The sequence below is a fragment of the Neoarius graeffei genome, chromosome 28 (genome assembly GCF_027579695.1).
Source record: "Neoarius graeffei isolate fNeoGra1 chromosome 28, fNeoGra1.pri, whole genome shotgun sequence".
In the NCBI taxonomy this organism is placed as follows: Eukaryota; Metazoa; Chordata; class Actinopteri; order Siluriformes; family Ariidae; genus Neoarius; species Neoarius graeffei.
The window spans coordinates 12,916,627-12,935,218 of record NC_083596.1 but is presented as its reverse complement, the minus strand read 5'-3'; the positions used below and the strand labels follow the sequence as shown (position 1 = coordinate 12,935,218).

The 18,592-nt window shown below is 42.1% G+C and overlaps 1 protein-coding gene across 2 annotated transcripts; it reads left to right on the top strand.

Annotated features, from left to right (window-relative positions):
• Window positions 1-614: 614 nt before the first annotated feature.
• On the top strand, window positions 615-18,319 carry exosc2 (exosome component 2). Of its 2 annotated transcripts, none has more exons than XM_060912680.1 (9): window positions 615-770; window positions 5,277-5,378; window positions 5,455-5,500; window positions 5,612-5,701; window positions 9,882-9,947; window positions 10,073-10,141; window positions 11,862-12,038; window positions 12,141-12,269; window positions 16,472-18,319. In XM_060912680.1, exons 1-9 carry the CDS (start codon window positions 646-648, stop codon window positions 16,550-16,552), a joined length of 885 nt encoding a protein of 294 aa, XP_060768663.1. In that variant the 5' UTR covers window positions 615-645; the 3' UTR covers window positions 16,553-18,319. The 2 variants fall into 2 exon arrangements, with proteins under 2 accessions (XP_060768663.1, XP_060768664.1); XM_060912681.1 differs by lacking the exon at window positions 615-770 and adding an exon at window positions 1,460-1,751.
• The last annotated feature ends 273 nt before the right edge of the window (window positions 18,320-18,592 follow it).

Below are 18,592 nucleotides of genomic sequence, written 5' to 3'. Positions count from 1 at the left end.
AACTCCCAACTGCTCCCCGGGCGCTATTAGCATGGCTGTCCACTGCTCTGGGTGTGTGTGTGTGTTTTCACTGCTTCAGATGGGTTAAATGCAGAGAGGAATTTCACAAATGTGTAATGAATAAAGTTCTTCTTGAAAATAAAACACAACAAAAAGAAGGTGGCGTAGTGGTTAGCGCTGTCGCCTCACAGCAAGAAGGTCCGGGTTCGAGCCCCGTGGCTGGCGAGGGCCTTTCTGTGCGGAGTTTGCATGTTGTCCGCGTGGGTTTCCTCCGGGTGCTCCGGTTTCCCCCACAGTCCAAAGACATGCAGGTTAGGTTAACTGGTGACTCTAAATTGACCGTAGGTGTGAATGTGAGTGTGAATGGTTGTCTGCGTCTATGTGTCAGCCCTGTGATGACCTGGCGACTTGTCCAGGGTGTACCCCGCCTTTCGCCCGTAGTCAGCTGGGATAGGCTCCAGCTTGCCTGTGACCCTGTAGAACAGGATAAAGCGGCTAGAGATGATGAGATGAGATGAGATGAGACAAAAAGAAGGCCATTCTCCAGGAATGTGAACAGGGTTTTATCCCAATCTGGCAACTTCCCCATCTCTCACAGAACTCGCCCTCGGCCATTTTAGTGTAAACTCACATGGTTCAGCAGGCATGGCGGTGGATATGAGATTTCCTGCGAGAAAGCAAACGGCTCTGCCAGCTTCTCATGCCAGTTCGGACAGAAAACATTTGGTGGTTCCAGGGGATGTGATCACATCAGATTCAGGGTTTATGAGGTGAATATAGTGAAGTGCAGCAGTCACTCAGAGAGAGAGTTAGCTAGCTAGCTAGCTGGATGCTAATCTCCTGTTTCATTTCACTGTCTTTGATAAATTAGTGATAAATTAGTGATCTGTGATGAGCATCATCTAAACCTCTTATTTATTTGTTTTAGTAATTTTTTTGTACATTTTATGTCATATTAGTAGCTAGGCACTTTCAGGACATGTTTTATAAAATGAATTCAAAACATAACCAAGCTAAACACAATGTCAGGGTTTATATATTATATTATTTCCTTTCCTATTATCTGTATTATTCTTCATGTTCCTCTATTTTAGAGTTCATCTCCAAAACACAAGCTCATTTCATGCTCTCTTCTTGTTGCTTTTCTCATTTTTGAAGTAAGGGTGTGCAAACTTTTGCACGCAACTCTGTTGCCTCTTTGCACCTGATATTTCTTCTCAGGTGATCAAGTGGTTGGTGGTAAACAGGGTCAGGTGTGTTTCGGCTTTTCCGTTGAAGGACAATTTCAATGTTTTTAAGCAGATCTGAGTTTTTGTTTTAGGGGGGTCCTTGTCTGTTTGCATAAACATAAGACATGACATGGGCTGCACAATATATCGAAAAAGTATCGATATCGCGATATCATAGTTTGCGATATACATACCGCAAAAATTACTTAAATTTCGATAAAAGGCACATTTTTCTGTGCCATCCAATCACATTTGAATGTCAACAAGCGCCGCGGGATAACTCCGCCCCCTATTGCAAAACAAGTAAAAGCCTCGTGGTGATGGCGGAAGGTGGGAGCGGTAGCAAGTGTGGTGAGACAAACTTGTGTGAGGAGGAACTGGTTTCCAAAAAAAAAATGCCCGTCTGCTATTTGGAAGTACTTTGGATTCAGGAGGGATGACGTACTGCAAACTCGGGTACTTTGCAAGACATGTAAAACAGTGGTGGCAGCTACCAACGACAGGGCAGAACGGCGAGTAGAGGTAAGAAAAACATTTGTATATTTAATTATCGTGATACATATCGAGATATTCAGTCATGTTATCGAATATCGTATATTTTTCTGATATCGTGCAGCCCTAACATGACCCATATCAGGTTCCTGTGTTCCTTGGCCAAAGTGTTGACTGACCACTAGTGTGATCATGGTTGTAGAAAGGACAAGTGATCAATTTCACTGCGATCATTGCAGTCTTTTTTTTTCTCTCCTCCAATGGTTAAATCCATCCATCCATCCATCTTCTACTGCTTATCCGGGTCGTGAGGGTAGCAGCCTAAGCAGAGCAGCCCGGACTTCCCTCTCCCCGGCCACCTCCACCAGCTCTTCCAGGGGAATACCGAGGTGTTCCCAGGCCAGCCGAGAGATGTAATCTCTCCAGCGTGTCCTGGGTCTACCCCGGGGTCTCCTCCCGGTTGGGCATGCCCAGAAAACCTCCCTTGGGAGGCGTCCAAGTGCATCCTAACAAGGTGCCCGAACCACCTCAACTGACTCCTTTTGATGTGGAGGCGCAACAGTTCTACTCCGAGTCTCTCCCGAATGACCAAGCTTCTCACCCTGTCTCTAAGGGAGAGCCCAGCCACCCTGTGGAGAAAACTCATTTCTACCGCTTGTATCTGCGATCTCATTCTTTCGGTCACTACCCATAGCTTGTGACCATAGGTGAGGATGGGAACGTAGATGGACCAGTAAATTGAGAGCTTTGGCTTTTGGCTCAGTTCTCCCTTTACCACAACAGACCGGTTTAGCGTCCACATCACTGCTGATGCTGCCCTGATCCTTCTGTCCAACTCCCACTCCTCCTTACCCTCACTCGTGAACAAAACCCCGAGATACTTAAACTCCTCCACTTTAGGTAGCAACTCCCCCCTGACCTGGAGTAGGCATTCCACCCATTTCTGGCTGAGCGCCGTGGCCACGGACTTGGAGGTGCTGATCCTCATCCCAGCCGCTTCGCACTCTGCTGCAAACCGTCCCAGCGCATGCTGTAAGTCACAGATTGATGAAGCCAACAGGACCACATCATCCGCAAAAAGCAGAGATGTGATCCTGATGTCACCAAACCAGACACCCTCCACCCCTTGGCTGCGCCTATAAATTTTGTCCATAAAAGTTATGAACAGAACCGGTGACAAAGGACAGTCCTGGCGGAGTCCAACATGCACTGGGAATAAGTCCAACTTACTGCCGGTAATGCGAACCAAACTCCTAAACAGAGATTTTACTCAGACAGTTTATTATACCCCCACGCCGAAGGGAGGGGGTTATACTGGTATTTTACCTCTGTCCATCCGAAACACCCTTTTTCTCAGCAACCACAAATCATAGCCACTTGGTACCAAACTTCAGCTTGGGGTTCTGTACCGTTTTCAGGTCTGTCACACATCGACTTCCTGTTTACTAACTGAATGAATTTACGAAACGTATAGTGTGGATTTGCAAAATTTTCGTAACACTCTTCTCAGCAACTACAAATCACAACTGCTTGATATTTGGTACCGAGCTTCAGCTTGGGGTTCTATACCATGTATACCGTTTTCAGGTCTGTCGTACATCAACTTCCTGTTTACCGACTGAATGTATTTACAAAACATATAGCATGGATTCACACAATTTTCGTAACACTTTTCTCAGCAACTACAAATCACAACTGCTTGATATTTGGTACCGAGCTTCAGCTTGGGGTTCTATACCGTGTATACTGTTTTCAGGTCTGTCGTACATCAACTTCCTGTTTACCAACTTAATGTATTTACAAAACATATAGCATGGATTCACACAATTTTCGTAACACTTTTCTCAGCAACTACAAATCACAACTGCTTGATATTTGGTACCGAGCTTCAGCTTGGGGTTCTATACCATGTCTACCGTTTTCAGGTCTGTCGTACATCAACTTCCTGTTTACCGACTGAATGTATTTACAAAACATATAGCATGGATTCACACAATTTTCGTAACACTTTTCTCAGCAACTACAAATCACAACTGCTTGATATTTGGTACCGAGCTTCAGCTTGGGGTTCTATACCATGTATACCGTTTTCAGGTCTGTCGTACATCAACTTCCTGTTTACCGACTGAATGTATTTACAAAACATATAGCATGGATTCACACAATTTTCGTAACACTTTTCTCAGCAACTACAAATCACAACTGCTTGATATTTGGTACCGAGCTTCAGCTTGGGGTTCTATACCCTGTATACTGTTTTCAGGTCTGTTGCACATTGACTTCCTGTTTACCGACTGAATATATTTATGAAACATATAGCGTGGATTTTGCCGCTATTTCAAGAAGCAAAATGCGATTTCAAAATGACAGTTTACCAGGATGCTATTTGAAATCCCTGGGGAGAACACTGCTCTTTACTTACTTGTTTCAGGGTTGATTTATTTGTTGAAGTCAACATTCATAATAAGTGTCCTAGTCCTTCAATCGCTTGCATTCTGATATAAACGAGAGTGGGGGGGATACGTAAGTGAGCAGTAGCTCACAGTTGATCTTGTTCCATCTGGACTCCACTCCATGGTACACGTGCGTCATTTGTGACGTTAATAATGTGTGTGAAATGATGACCTGATACCCGAAATGTTTCTTGCGTGACTTAGGATCTCAGTTGAATGTTTTTCAACACATGTATGTGTGAAAAAATCAGATCCAAATTGTTCACGTGAGTGCTGGGATCAGACTACACAATATTTTTGTCTTTCACGAAGGTCACCATGTCGGATTAGTAGAATTTATACTGCTATAAATTCTTGCATGTCTTGGTGGGGAAATTGGCAATGCTACAAGTTTGACCGTGACCAATCATCATTCATGTTCTTGTACGTCATTGGGAAGGAAGGTGAAGAGATGGTCAATCATGGATACAGAAGGAACGTCAAGGAACATGTCCAGCTAGGTGAGAAAATATGAAACAATTCTGACATGCTAGATTTTCCGTTGGGGTGTTCTGGGAGGTCTCAGATGCCACATCGCTATTTGATTACGTCGCGCTGCAAGGCCAGTTTGTCGTCCCTGCCATTCATATTCGGGCCTGAAACTGGAAATTTGTCGGCCATGACAAAATCATATCATAATCTGGCTGAATTCATGTCGTCTTGCCAAAAGCTGTAAAATATCTCCTCAACTCTGTTGCTTTCCTTAAAATACATCTCACAAGGTCCAGATAACTTTAACAGTGTGTGGATGTGCAGAAAGTTTGTCAGGTTTTTTTTTTTTTTTTTTGTGCATTTGTGTTTCCCTTTACAGGCAGAAGAGGGCTCGTAAACATTGCAAACTGCTGCTTTAAATGATGTAATTTCTAGACATTTTTACTGCAACGTTCAGTTTCCTCTTGCGCTGACTCTGTATGCTACCAGGACTCTTTGAACTTGTCTACGGTGCTAGCTTTTTACTTCAGTACTTCTCTTGCTATCTGTTCATTTAGCAAGATCGTTTAAATTCCTTGATTAAAATCAGTCACCAGTTCTAATTACGCCCCTCTTTATTTTTGTTCTTCAGAGGCCATGGAACGTACATGGACGATGAAAAACTCACTGCTTCGGTGGCTGGAGAGGTGGAACGAGTCAACAAACTCATTTGTGTGAGGCCACTGAAGACAAGGTGAGAACGTTTTCTCTGAGACCAACCCCATCAAACTGTGACTATTGAATTAACATGATATCCCCCCCCCCCCCAGGTTCAATGGTGAAGTCGGTGATGTGGTTGTTGGCCGGATCACTGAGGTTTGTGAACATATATAGGATATTGAAATGTGATTTGGGTTGCCAGACATGGACTGATTTAAGGAAAATAATTATTAATAAGGATGTTTCTACATGACTTTTTGACTGTAGGTGCAGCAGAAACGCTGGAAAGTGGAGACGAACTCTCGACTGGACTCTGTATTGCTTCTGTCTTCGGTCAATCTTCCTGGAGGAGAGTTGGTAAGTAAAGAGTAACTTCGGTATGTGCTGTTATAGGAAAATAATCAGTGACCGGGTGGTGTGATGGCGCAACCACACAGGAGTTGATTGACTGCAAAGGATTTAAGATTTATTAAAGAATGGTGTGTAGTGTTTATTTCTGTTTACATTTATTCTGGTTACGTTTCTGGTTTCCATTACTCCCTCTGTCGTTCCCTCATCAGCCTATCTTTTTCTTTCTTAACATTATACAGTGGTGCTTGAAAGTTTGTGAACCCTTTAGATTAAACAAATGAGACAAAAATATTATGCTTGGTCATTTATTTATTGAGGAAAATGATCCAATATTACATATCTGTTAATGACAAAAGTATGTGAACCTCTAGGATTAGCAGTTAATTTGAAGGTGAAATTAGAGTCAGGTGTTTTCAATCATTGGGATGACAATCAGGTGTGAGTGGGCACCCTGTTTTATTTAAAGAACAGGGATCTATCAAAGTCTGATCTTCACAACACATGTTTGTGGAAGTGTATCATGGCACAAACAACGGAGATTTCTGAGGACCTCAGAAAAAGCGTTGTTGATGCTCATCAGGCTGGAAAAGGTTACAAAACCATCTCTAAAGAGTTTGGACTCCACCAATCCACAGTCAGACAGATTGTGTACAAATGGAGGAAATTCAAGGCCATTGTTACCCTCCCCAGGAGTGGTCGACCAACAAAGATCACCCCAAGAGCAAGGCGTGTAATAGTCGACGAGGTCACAAAGGATCCCAGGGTAACTTCTAAATAACTGAAGGCCTCTCTCACATTGACTAATGTTCATGAGTCCACCATCAGGAGAACACTGAACAACAATGGTGTGCATGGCAGGATTGCAAGGAGAAAGCCACTGCTCTCCAAAAAGAACATTGCTGCTCATCTGCAGTTTGTTATGGATCACGTGGACAAGCCAGAAGGTTAATGGAAAAATGTTTTGTGGACTGATGAGACTAAAATAGAACTTTTTGGTTTAAATGAGAAGCATTGTGTTTGGAGAAAGGAAAACACTACATTCCAGCATAAGAACTTTATCCCATCTGTGAAACATGGTGGTGGTAGTATCATGGTTTGGGCCTGTTTTGCTGTATCTCGGCCAGGATGGCTTGCCATCGTTGATGGAGCAATGAATTCTGAATTATACCAGCGAATTCTAAAAGAAAATGTCAGGACATCTGTCCATGAACTGAATCTCAAGAGAAGGTGGGTCATGCAGCAAGACAACGACCCTAAGCACACAAGTCATTCTACCAAAGAATGATTAAAGAAGAATAAAGTTAATGTTTTGGAATGGCCAAGTCAAAGTCCTGACCTTAATCCAATCGAAATGTTGTGGAAGGACCTGAAGCGAGCAGTTCATGTGAGGAAACCCACCAACATCCCAGAGTTGAAGCTGTTCTGTACGGAGGAATGGGCTAAAATTCCTCCAAGCCGGTGTGCAGGACTGATCAACAGTTACCGGAAACATTTAGTTGCAGTTATTGCTGCACAAGGGGGTCACACCAGATACTGAAAGCAAAGGTTCACGTACTTTTAATATTGAATCATTTTCCTCAATAAATAAATGACCAAGTATAATAATTTTGTCTCATATTTGTTTAACTGGGTTCTCTTTATCTACTTTTAGGACTTGTGTGAAAATCTGATGATGTTTTAGGTCATATTTATGCAGAAATATAGAAAATTCTGAAGTGTTCATAAACTTTCAAGCACCACTGTAGAAGCAAAAAAAAACCCAAAAACACTAGAACGGCACTCGGTGGAGTGTATACCTCTGCCAACTCACATATTAGCATCAAAATCAAATCACTTGAGCCTAAGATAATACTAAAGCTGTCCACCAAATTTCATCCAAATCCATTCACTACTTTTGGGTTACGTGGGGAAAAGTCAAACAAACAGAGGTGAAAACATGATCTTCACCACCACAGCTGGTAGAGTTTTAAATAAAAATAAAAGTAGTTTGTCATGTTGGAGAAAGAAAGTGCAAACCCCCTATCCTGAAAGTTATACCATATTGGAAAATGCACTGACATTGAAAACTCCTTCCATAAATACGAAATATGTTTTCTCTTGTTTTAATCTATTTATATGACGAATCTGCCATATAAGTCCATGTGTAAGTTATTATAGAAACAATAGTATTAGAGAGAACACATTATTCTAAATCACTACTGTGTATATATGTATTGCAGGGTTCTAATTAGACCAAAATATCAGCGTAATGGCCGGGGGTTCGGGGGCCACCTTAGGCCCCTGAAAGCTCATGGGTTCTACATACTCGGAGATGCACTCTAGTACATTTCCTGGCAGTTGCAGGCCTCCCTGAAATTCACTCTTTTTTTTTGGTAACATTAATCAGATTTTTTTTTTTTTTTTGCCAAAAGTCGCTGTGATTGATTGAAGGCTCATTATAATTAATATTTAAATAATATTGGCTGTCGTTGAGTGGTATATCAGATATATTTCATTCAGCGAGCATGATATTGAACGAGTCAAAGACGAGTAGCTGAATGGAATATATCTGATATACCATGAAAAAGAGGCATTATTATACATACACATTCGATGGAACAATTATAGATTTTACAAAAAGTTAAGAACACGGTGGTAACTTACCAATATTGAATGCTGATTCTGATCCAATGTAATTCAGCGTTCTGCCGATCCAGTGTACATGTACAGAGTCAAAGTTCGAACAATAAAAATGGTATGAGTCCAAAAAGCCTGAACAACAACCCAACTTGTATACAAGCTATATCCAGGTAGACAGTTCAAGTTCAAAGTTACTTTTGGTCGTAGTTAACCCCTTCGATGCCCTTGAGCGAGCCACGTACGTCATGAAATCTTTCACCGCTGTGCCTTATGACGTACACTACGCGTCATAAACACCTCCTTTTATGTACCTTACATGGCAGATTACTTTTACTTCACTGTGGCACATATGAATTACAGTCAATGCCTAAAACATTCTTCCGTCATAAGGCACAGCGGTAAAAGATTTCATGACGTACGTGACTCATCCAAGGGCATTGAAGGGGTTAATTGTTACATTGCAGTTGTTCAAAACAAAAGGTCTTTGCTGAGTGAAGTCCTCTTGTAAAAGTCTGTCATTTTTCCTCACCTCCAAGTAGAACTTTGACAGTATTTCCGCTATTGCTCTCTTTTCCAGTTTTTCGATGTCCGTTGGTATGTTTTTCTCTTGTAAATATGCGTGAAGAATATCCAGTGAAGTTTTCGTAGCCTTTCGGGTGTTCAACACGTCTGTCCCTTTTAAATCTTCAGCTTTTAATGAAGTAAACCTCGCCGCCATGTTTATGTACAAACTGTCAGTCACTCGCTAGTGCGGAAGTTTTAGTTTAGTTTAGTGCGGAAGTTTCATCAGGGAGAATGGCGTAATACATGGAGGATAAGCGATATGATAACAATATTGCATGCCATGAATAAACCTGCTAGAAGGGAATAGAATACATGTTTTTATTCCATGGAAAAAGTGTCCTGTATGTATAGCAATCACTGATATTGGTGACATTTATGGAACAAGAATAAAACAACCAGTTGATGTTCACCAAGTGTCAGCTTTATACGACAGTCCAGGGACCGGTACGTATTATGTGCATGGCACGCAAGCGCCTCTTAACATGGATAATAATTTACCGCGAACACCGAATAAGGAAGGAGGTAAACCAGATTAGCATGATCAGTGATCGTTTCCACACGGAACTACTCGGGCAGCAATGCACTGGGCACTTACGTGGATGGGGAGTGGAGTATGTCCGAATGTAGAATGTTCACATGGCGGTGCGCCGTTGCTGTCGTGTGGGGATAACAAGAGAAAAATTAAACAAGAGACCACCTTGACAAGTCTGCAGTTTTTACAGGCGTGTCTGCAATATTGCGGGCGTAGCAGTAAGGAAACTTTGCGTATCGACCCGATACGCTGAAAAGACCTAGTTAGAACCCTGTATCAGTACCTCCTGACCAGTCAGAGTCGAGTATTCGACAGCAACTGTATAAAATGATGCATATTGCTATATACTGAGGTTATTTTATTTTATTTTTTTCAAATACTGATAAGATTTAAAGATGCCCTCTAGTGGTGATCCAGTGTTCATGCAAGCAGTGTATGATTTCTAACTCACCTTTAACCGTAATATTTCAGAGGAGGCGATCTGCAGAAGATGAACTTGCTATGAGAGACTATCTTCAAGAAGGGGACCTCATTAGTGTATCCTGATAAGCACTAGGATAGTTTTTATATATAAAAGCGAATATTTTTGAATGACTATCAGAAATGTTTTCCTGTTGTTGCTGTGCTTGTCATTGAATAAAGTCTTCCTTGACTTGTTTAAGGCAGAGGTACAGTCTGTGTTTTCAGATGGAGCCCTCTCTCTTCACACGCGCAGCTTAAAATACGGCAAGGTACGTTGGAAAAACATTGCGTGATGCATTAAAGGGGAACTGAAGTCATTTTGAAACTTGCTTTATTTCTTAATTAACATGTTGTTATTCAATTACGTTTTCGGTTTTATTAACCTTATATCAGGCTTTCGTCTAAACGGGGGAACAGGGGCGCTGCGCCCTCTTACTCTCGGCGTGCGCCCCCTTACCGACTCCGTCAAAACATCCCAGCAACACCACGTGACAATGTGTCTGATCATCAAATACGTTATAATTGCTCCAAAAATATTCCAATCATAGTAGATACACCGCCAGACGGTGCAAAAACAATCCGAATTGGCGTTTTCCAGACTGAGGCGCCATGTTGTTTAGTTGTTTACTTGTCGCGGCTGCTCTCGCGAGATTTGACATGGGTTACATACAAGGTCAGCTGACTTGTAGAGCGAGATTTCTCGAGACTGAATGACCTTTCACCCACCGGCGCGGGAGCTTTTGACAGAAGTAGTTCGCGAGTTGTTTTTGTTGACACTTGGGCATTTAAAGATGTCATCCCGCGGCACGAAGCGGAAGAAAGCCAAAGACTGTCCGGGGCAGAAGAAGATTACTTCTTTCTTTTTCAATGTTGACAGACAATTTGTTACAATTTCCCTCTCAGATAGCCTCAGAACGTCCCATTGGAGCATTTTTCAAAGGCTTTGCACGGCGGGGGGGGGACAACCGGCACCATCTCCCCCCCGCTTCGCTCCCTCGCCATGGTGAGCGCCCTCATACTAAATTTTTCTAGAAAAAACCCTGTTATATCGTGACTCGTATTGGCATGTTATATTACACTTATCGGCCTTTACGGTTTTAGCCATGTTGAATGTAGTTCGTTTGGTCCATGGCAGGCGTCGCTTATCCGCGCGAGCTTCACGAGACTTGTGCGAGACTTCAAACGTGAAGTGCCGGCGCCGCCATTTTGAAAACTGTTTACACAGTGGCCAGATCTCCAGATCATTCTAATTTAGATTAATTTCGAGATTTGCCAGCTTCATCAGTGATGGAGCTTATTCCATACAACTTCGAACCAACGTGGAGTAGAGAAGAGTTGGAAAGACAACAGGATAAGGACTAGTCCGTCGCGCTTGGGTTTACGTCATTACTGTGGCACAATTCAAACATGCCAGATCAGGCGGCTGGTGGGTTTTCAAAATAATAAATGCATGCATGTATTTTTGTGATAAATGCACATTATACTGAGCGCATAATCCTCACTAAGGTTTCGGACAGCACTACAAAATGGCGTCCCCACTATATAGCGCCCTATATAGTGAGTAGGGAGCGATTTTGGACACGGGAAACTTCCGGCTTGATTATGTCAGCATTCGAAAGAGGGCGCGCGCGTCTTTTGACAATGTTGGCAGGTGTTGGTCGCTTTGATTTCCGCTGTATGTTTTACTTCCGTCCTACGAAGTCTCGCACAGGTCTCCGCGAATCTCGTTGCTTTGACGTATGGCCTGATAGATTACAGAGCATATTTCAAACACTCATAACTTGCTATAGCAGTGACAGAATAGCTGTCAGAAATGCATTCTTGTATTTAATAAAATGAGAGAAATAGAATTTTGATGATAAATTTGCCTTCAGTTCTTTTTTAATACAGTAAAACAGTACTTCACGTATTCATATTTGTTGTTTTAAGCGGTCACTTCTTGTCTTTTTAGTGTTTGAGTATGTTTGCATGTTTTTATGTCTTGTTTAGCTGGGTCAGGGTGTACTCATGCAAGTATCACCTTCGCTCATCAAGAGACAGAAAACCCATTTCCACAATCTGACTTGTGGAGCATCCATTATACTAGGGAACAACGGCTATATTTGGATTTACCCCACACCGGGGCAACAGGATGAAGAGGCAGGAGGGTATTACACAAGCCTGGAGGTGAGGAGGATGTGTGACGTGATTGAGAAACTGGTTCTGTTACAGTGTGAGATTCGGCTCAGTAACTGAATTCCCGTGTTCCTTGTTTGGTTTGGTTTTCAGCCCGTCCCTCTTTCAGACCGGGAGGTCATTTCTCGAGTGAGGAACTGTTTACTGGCTCTGGCAGCTCACAAAGTGATGCTGTATGACACCAGCATTCTCTACTGCTATGAATCCTCTCTGACACACCAGGTACTGTTTTTGATTATAGGACTTGGTAATATGACTGTAATATCGATATCGTGATAAATTGTCACAGTCGCTGGCAGTTTGTTAGTAACCTTTTATATCGGTATATACAATGTCAGTGTTCTCCACTATCGTTAATGCAGACCTGTTTACTCCTACGATTTGTCCGTAGTTCCTACAATTTTTCAAAACAAAACAGACTACGAATTCTTGTCCAAAAACTACGATTTATGGCCGAAATGTTGCCAAATGTTTCATCAGGCTTTCGTCTAAACGGGGGAACAGGGGCGCTGCGCCCTCTTACTCTCGGCGTGCGCCCCCTTACCGACTCCGTGAAAACATCCCAGCAACACTACGTGACAATGTGTCTGATCATCAAATACGTTATAATTGCTCCAAAAATATTCCAATCATAGTAGATACACCGCCAGACGGTGCAAAAACAATCCGAATTGGCGTTTTCCAGACTGAGGCGCCATGTTGTTTAGTTGTTTACTTGTCGCGGCTGCTCTCGCGAGATTTGACATGGGTTACATACAAGGTCAGCTGACTTGTAGAGCGAGATTTCTCGAGACTGAATGACCTTTCACCCACCGGCACGGGAGCTTTTGACAGAAGTAGTTCGCGAGTTGTTTTTGTTGACACTTGGGCATTTAAAGATGTCATCCCGCGGCACGAAGCGGAAGAAAGCCAAAGACTGTCGGGGGCAGAAGAAGATTACTTCTTTCTTTTTCAATGTTGACAGACAATTTGTTACAATTTCCCTCTCAGATAGCCTCAGAACGTCCCATTGGAGCATTTTTCAAAGGCTTTGCACGGCGGGGGGGGGGGACAACCGGCACCATCCCCCCCCCCCCCCCCCCCCCCGGCTTCGCTCCCTCGCCATGGTGAGCGCCCTCATACTAAATTTTTCTAGAAAAAACCCTGTTCATGACTTACTTTATAATCATATTTATTGTGGGACTCGAACATCGATCGTATAGTCATGGGCGCAGCCATGTTTAATCACGTTTAAGCCACGTTTACCGTACGTTGCATTGTGGGAAGGTTCCATTGTTTCAACTTTGGTTTCTGAGCACACAATCATGGCGGCCGCGAAGCGAAAGGCCGATGGCATTATTGAATGTCCTGCAAAGAAATACCAGAAGTCGTCGCAAAAATATAAAGACTCCTATCACGATCTGTGGCCATGCCTTATGGTCTCTGAAATATTTTTTCTTATTGTAGCATCCTAAATAAGTATTACTGCTAGTCTTCTGGTTATTTCAGAGATACTGAAATAATGAAATGTATGAGGAGTCAACAAGTAGACCTTAGAGTCTAGGCTTGGTAATATGAGGATTATGGAGCAGATCTAGAATCTTACATGGGTTTGCTTTTTGGTTCTCACAGGTGCTTAACTTGACAGAAAAAATAAGACCAGTGCTAGATTTTAATTTTTAAAATTTTGTTCATGTAATCTATCACTTACTTTCAACTTGAATGAGTACTGTTATCTAATAGGCTGCTTTCTACTTTTTGTCTTCGATACAATACATAGATTGGACCCCAGTAAAATTCCTACTGACAGCTTACCAAAACTACTGACAAGATACTGCAAGACTACTGACAGGGCAAATTTGGGGTAAACAGGTCTGTTAATGACTCGGCGGCCTGCCAAGTCATAACGGCTAGAAGAGCTATTACCGCCGACTCATAAATGCGCCGCCGAGCCTTAATTTTTGGCCGCCCAGTCAAAAAAAAAAAAAAAGTTTACTTCAAAGAAAAGTGAAAAAACCACGCCAATACAAACACCAAAGTAATTCTCTGATCACAGATCGTTGATGCGCTTTACTTTACAATAGGTTCAACATGTTTCAATGTCGCGCGGGCATATAGTCGAACGCCGACTTGCCGAATTATCTATCTTCCGTAACGTTTTTTTCCCCTTTAAGCTGGTCCCAGTGGTCACGATGATGACGATTACGTAGAGTGGTGCACATTATGTAGGTCAGATCGGCTCTGCTTCATCTTCATTAAGCGTTAGCATAGGTTATCTTTCATCACTTGGCTATCATTCTCAACTCTTATGATGTCTTTGGTTGGTTGGCTGAAACGGAAAGATCCTGATTCTAAATCTTCTGGCACTAAGCCTAGTGAAGATTCTGAATTGTACCATTCACACCGAGTATCGCTTGAAAAGGTTTACATTAGGGCTGTGCCGATAGACGATGCCATCGTCCATCGACGATGGTGGTCATCCATCACGATGGAGAGCCACCATCGTGATACCACGCCCCCTCCTGTCATAATCATGCATGTACGGTATCATCTGGGCCTATTTAACCTAAAAAGTTAGTTTTTTGTTAGTTTAGTTAGTTAGTTTTGTTTAATATATAAATATATTATATAACATATAATTATAAATACATAATTATTATAAATCATTATAAAGTAATATCCTATTACCGCTTGTTCACGTAGGCTATGGTGCAGGGACGTGCTAGTGAACATAACATGTGGTTACACAAATACAGTATGCTACTAATAATAAATTTTGACTTCATTTTTTAGCCTACACTATACTTTTAATGTAAAATTTGTCATGTTGTTCAAACAAATAGTCACTATTAACGACTTCAGTCGGGAAATATTGCACCCCAAACGGTAGTGAAGCGCAGACTTCGGCAGAAGTCAAATAACTTTAATCTGGTAAATAGGCCTACTTTCAGACACAAAATGGTCCACTCTAAGCCATAATGTCAAACTAAATGGAAGAATGAAGGTGATTCTGACAAATGTAAAGACAGTTAAAAAAAAAAAAGCAATATTAAATCATGATTTTAAAAGCTGGTGCAATAATTCAAACACTAATAAATTGGAAAAATTAGCGCGTTCAAGTGCGCACTAAAGGCCGAAACGCATCTTCAATTGATATGGTGTAAATAAACAATGAGTAATAGCTTAAGTGTAGTTTCTTCTCATAGTTTGAATACTAGTCTTTCATTGTTAGAGCTGATTAATATCTTGCCGTGATCAGTGAGTGCTCAGGGAGGTTCATTTCCACCTGCGCTTTGCGCAGCTCATTTCTCCGAAGCCAGCTGTGCGCAAACGCAGTGTTGACTGCTCGGCAAACTCCAAACGCTCGGTCTGTACTGGCCCTCTGTTGCGCAAGCGAGTTGGTTATGGCCAGGTTCAAATCGTGCCCAAAACAACTTAACCACGGCCATTTCAATTGCCTGATGGCTGTGACAATATTCGCCCCATTGTTATGCAGGCGATCTTTTTCTCCTCTACTTTCCATTCGGCAAGTGTCTCGCGCAATGCGTCTTCTAAATTGTCCGCTGAATGTGTCTCTGGCATGAAACTCGTCTGCAGGCATTTGGACTGCATTGCCCACTCTCGGTCCACATAATGTACGGTAGCTGACATATAGGGCATCATGTTGCAGCTGGACCACATATCCGTTATCAAGGCCAAATATTCCACATCACCTAGCGCTTTTTTTTCTTTACGTGCCAAAGCCTAATAGCCTAATAGGAACTTGTTCTTGAGTCTAAGGTTCCTGTTCTTGGCTGCAGGAGTGGAACCCAATGTGGTCTTCTGCTGTTGCGTGCTGAGATGCTTTTCTGCTCACCACGGTTGTAAAAAGGAGTTGCTATATCCTCATCTCATCTCATTATCTGTAGCCGCTTTATCCTGTTCTACAGGGTCGCAGGCAAGCTGGAGCCTATCCCAGCTGACTACGGGCGAAAGGCGGGGTACACCCTGGACAAGTCGCCAGGTCATCACAGGGCTGACACATAGACACAGACAACCATTCACACTCAGATTCACACCTACGGTCAATTTAGAGCCACCAGTTAACCTAACCTGCATGTCTTTGGACTGTGGGAGAAACCGGAGCACCCGGAGGAAACCCACGCGGACACGGGGAGAACATGCAAACTCCGCACAGAAAGGCCCTCGCCGGCCACGGGGCTCGAACCCGGACCTTCTTGCTGTGAGGCGACAGCGCTAACCACTACACCACCATGCCGCCTGAACCCTAACTTAAAACAGTCATCATACTGCAGTGTAAACTACTCGATCCTCATCGGTTTGTACAATTGATTTATTTTCGATGAACAGCGCTTTGTAAAGCTGCATGGTTGATAGGTGCTTCTCTGTGCACATGTCTGTTGTGACCTGTTTTAGAAATTGATCAAATTCCTGTCCTTTTGCAGATCAAAGACATCTTGAAACCCGAGATCATGGATGAGATCGTGATGGAAACACGGCAACGACTTCTTGAGCAAGAGGGTTAAAATGCTCGCAGTCAACAACATGAGTCTTGTAAAAGGATTCAAAGACCAAGACTTGCCTTTTTATCTTTTTGAATAGAAACCAAAAAGACTCATGGATGACATCACGACGTTCCCAGTAACACACTGATGTTCACCTCTAAAGGAAACTGTATTCTTTTTTTTTTCTTCCCCCTCTTCCTGTTTTATTGATCTTCTCTTGCTTGTATTAATTGCCATCTCTGAGATTCATTCTGAGACACAGATCAGTCTCGGGTTTGGGTTCCTCGTACTGCAAAAAAATGTCTAAAGGTGTAGAATTGTCTATAAGCATTTCAAATATGTGACCAAATGACATGAAGTTTAAAACCACCACCTTTATCTTCCTAAATCTGCTTGTGTAGCTTCACAGTAGAAATGTCAGTCGCAATATATGAGTATTGCGTATTATAGCAACAGTAAAATTGCATTTAAAGGGAAGGGAAGGAGGAGCCCTGAAAGACAACTAGTTTTAGTGAATAGCTAAAGAAATACACTCACCAGACACTTTAATAGGAACTTGTTCTCGAGTCTAAGATCCCTGTTCTTGGCTGCAGGAGTGGAACCCGATATGGTCTTCTGCTATTGCAGGCTGAGATGCTTTTCTGCTCAGCACGGTTGTAAAGAGTGATTATATGAGTTGCTGTATCCTTCCCGGCAGCTCAAAGCAACCTGGCCGTTTTCCTCTGACCTTTTCTTCTCAGCAAGCCGTTTGTTTCCACCCACAGAAACGTCGCCCACTCCCTTGATGTTTTTTTGTTTGTTTGTTTGTTTTTCGCACCACTCTGTGTAAACTCTACAGACTGTTGTGTGTGAAAACCCCCAGGAGATTTCCCAGCAGTTTCTGAAATGCTCAAACCAACACCCATGCTACAGTGAAAGAAAGTCACACTTCGAGATCACAATTTTTCCCGTTCTGATGTGTGAGCATTATCTGAAGCTCTTGATTTGTATTTGCGTGATTTTATACATTGTGCTGCTGTCAGAGGGGTTGGCTGATTAGAGAACTGCATACAATAGCAGGTGGATGGGTGTAAATTATTCAACACTGAAACACAAGTTTGTTGGGTATTAAGTTATCACGATATCGGGCTATGATATCGCCCTGACTTACAGTACAGTAACAAATGTAGTGGTATCTGTTTACTGGCAAAGATACACTGATGTTTTTTTCCCCATATGAAAAAGGATACTAATCTCTGAAGGGACAAACTTAGCTTTGTTTGCTGATACGTTTGAAAAATTCAGGGGAGCATTCTACAAAAATGTTGTGTATGTATTATGTGTAAATGTTGACTGATTGATATTTTGACTGAATTCAGTTTTTTTGCGATTTTCTCACGAGTGGCACGTCAAAATGTTTGCGTGGTAATTGCACACAGTCAGTCTCCACACCAAGATGTGAATACACATGCAGTAGATAGAGATTAGATCAAATATGCTGAGGTGATTTTTTATTATTATTATTAATATCCTATCAAATAGTAAAGGCATAACTGTACTCTCTTTCCAAAACTGTGCGCCAGTATACATAGAGGATATTACACAGTTGTACGAAGATATGAAGTTTAACTTCGAGTAGTGAATATATACAGTTGTGGACAGAAGTTTATATACAGTGACATGAATGCCATCTTGGATATGAACGTCATGGCAGTATTTGGGCTTTCAGTAATTCCTTTGAACTGTTCTTTTTCTGTGGCAGAATGATTGTACAGCATACATCTTTTAATTAAAAAAAACAAACATGAATTTGGTGCAGAAATTTTAATTTTCTTTGGGTTTTCTGAAATCAAGGCCAGGTCAAAATTATACATACAGGGTCAAAAAATTTACATACGCTCACTTAGATTATTGATTCAGAGGTGCTGAAACTTCCAAAATGTCTCATATCTTGCCAAGGCCGAGGTCTCTTAACTTCCTGTTAGTGATCATGATTGACTACAGCTGGTAGCTTCTCTCTGCCTTTATAAAAAGGGTTTGTTTACGGCCCTCATTGGATTAACCAATACACAATACAACAGG

What these genes read in the sequence shown, in the direction of transcription:
- exosc2 (XM_060912680.1), top strand. Translation starts at nt 646, where the DNA reads ATGGCGGTGGATATGAGATTTCCTGCGAGAAAGCAAACGGCTCTGCCA. An exon ending in GTGAGGCCACTGAAGACAAG is followed by an intron (nt 5,379 to 5,454) that starts GTGAGAACGTTT and finishes CCCCCCCCCCAG; the next exon opens with GTTCAATGGTGAAGTCGGTG. An exon ending in GGTATTACACAAGCCTGGAG is followed by an intron (nt 12,039 to 12,140) that starts GTGAGGAGGATG and finishes TTTGGTTTTCAG; the next exon opens with CCCGTCCCTCTTTCAGACCG.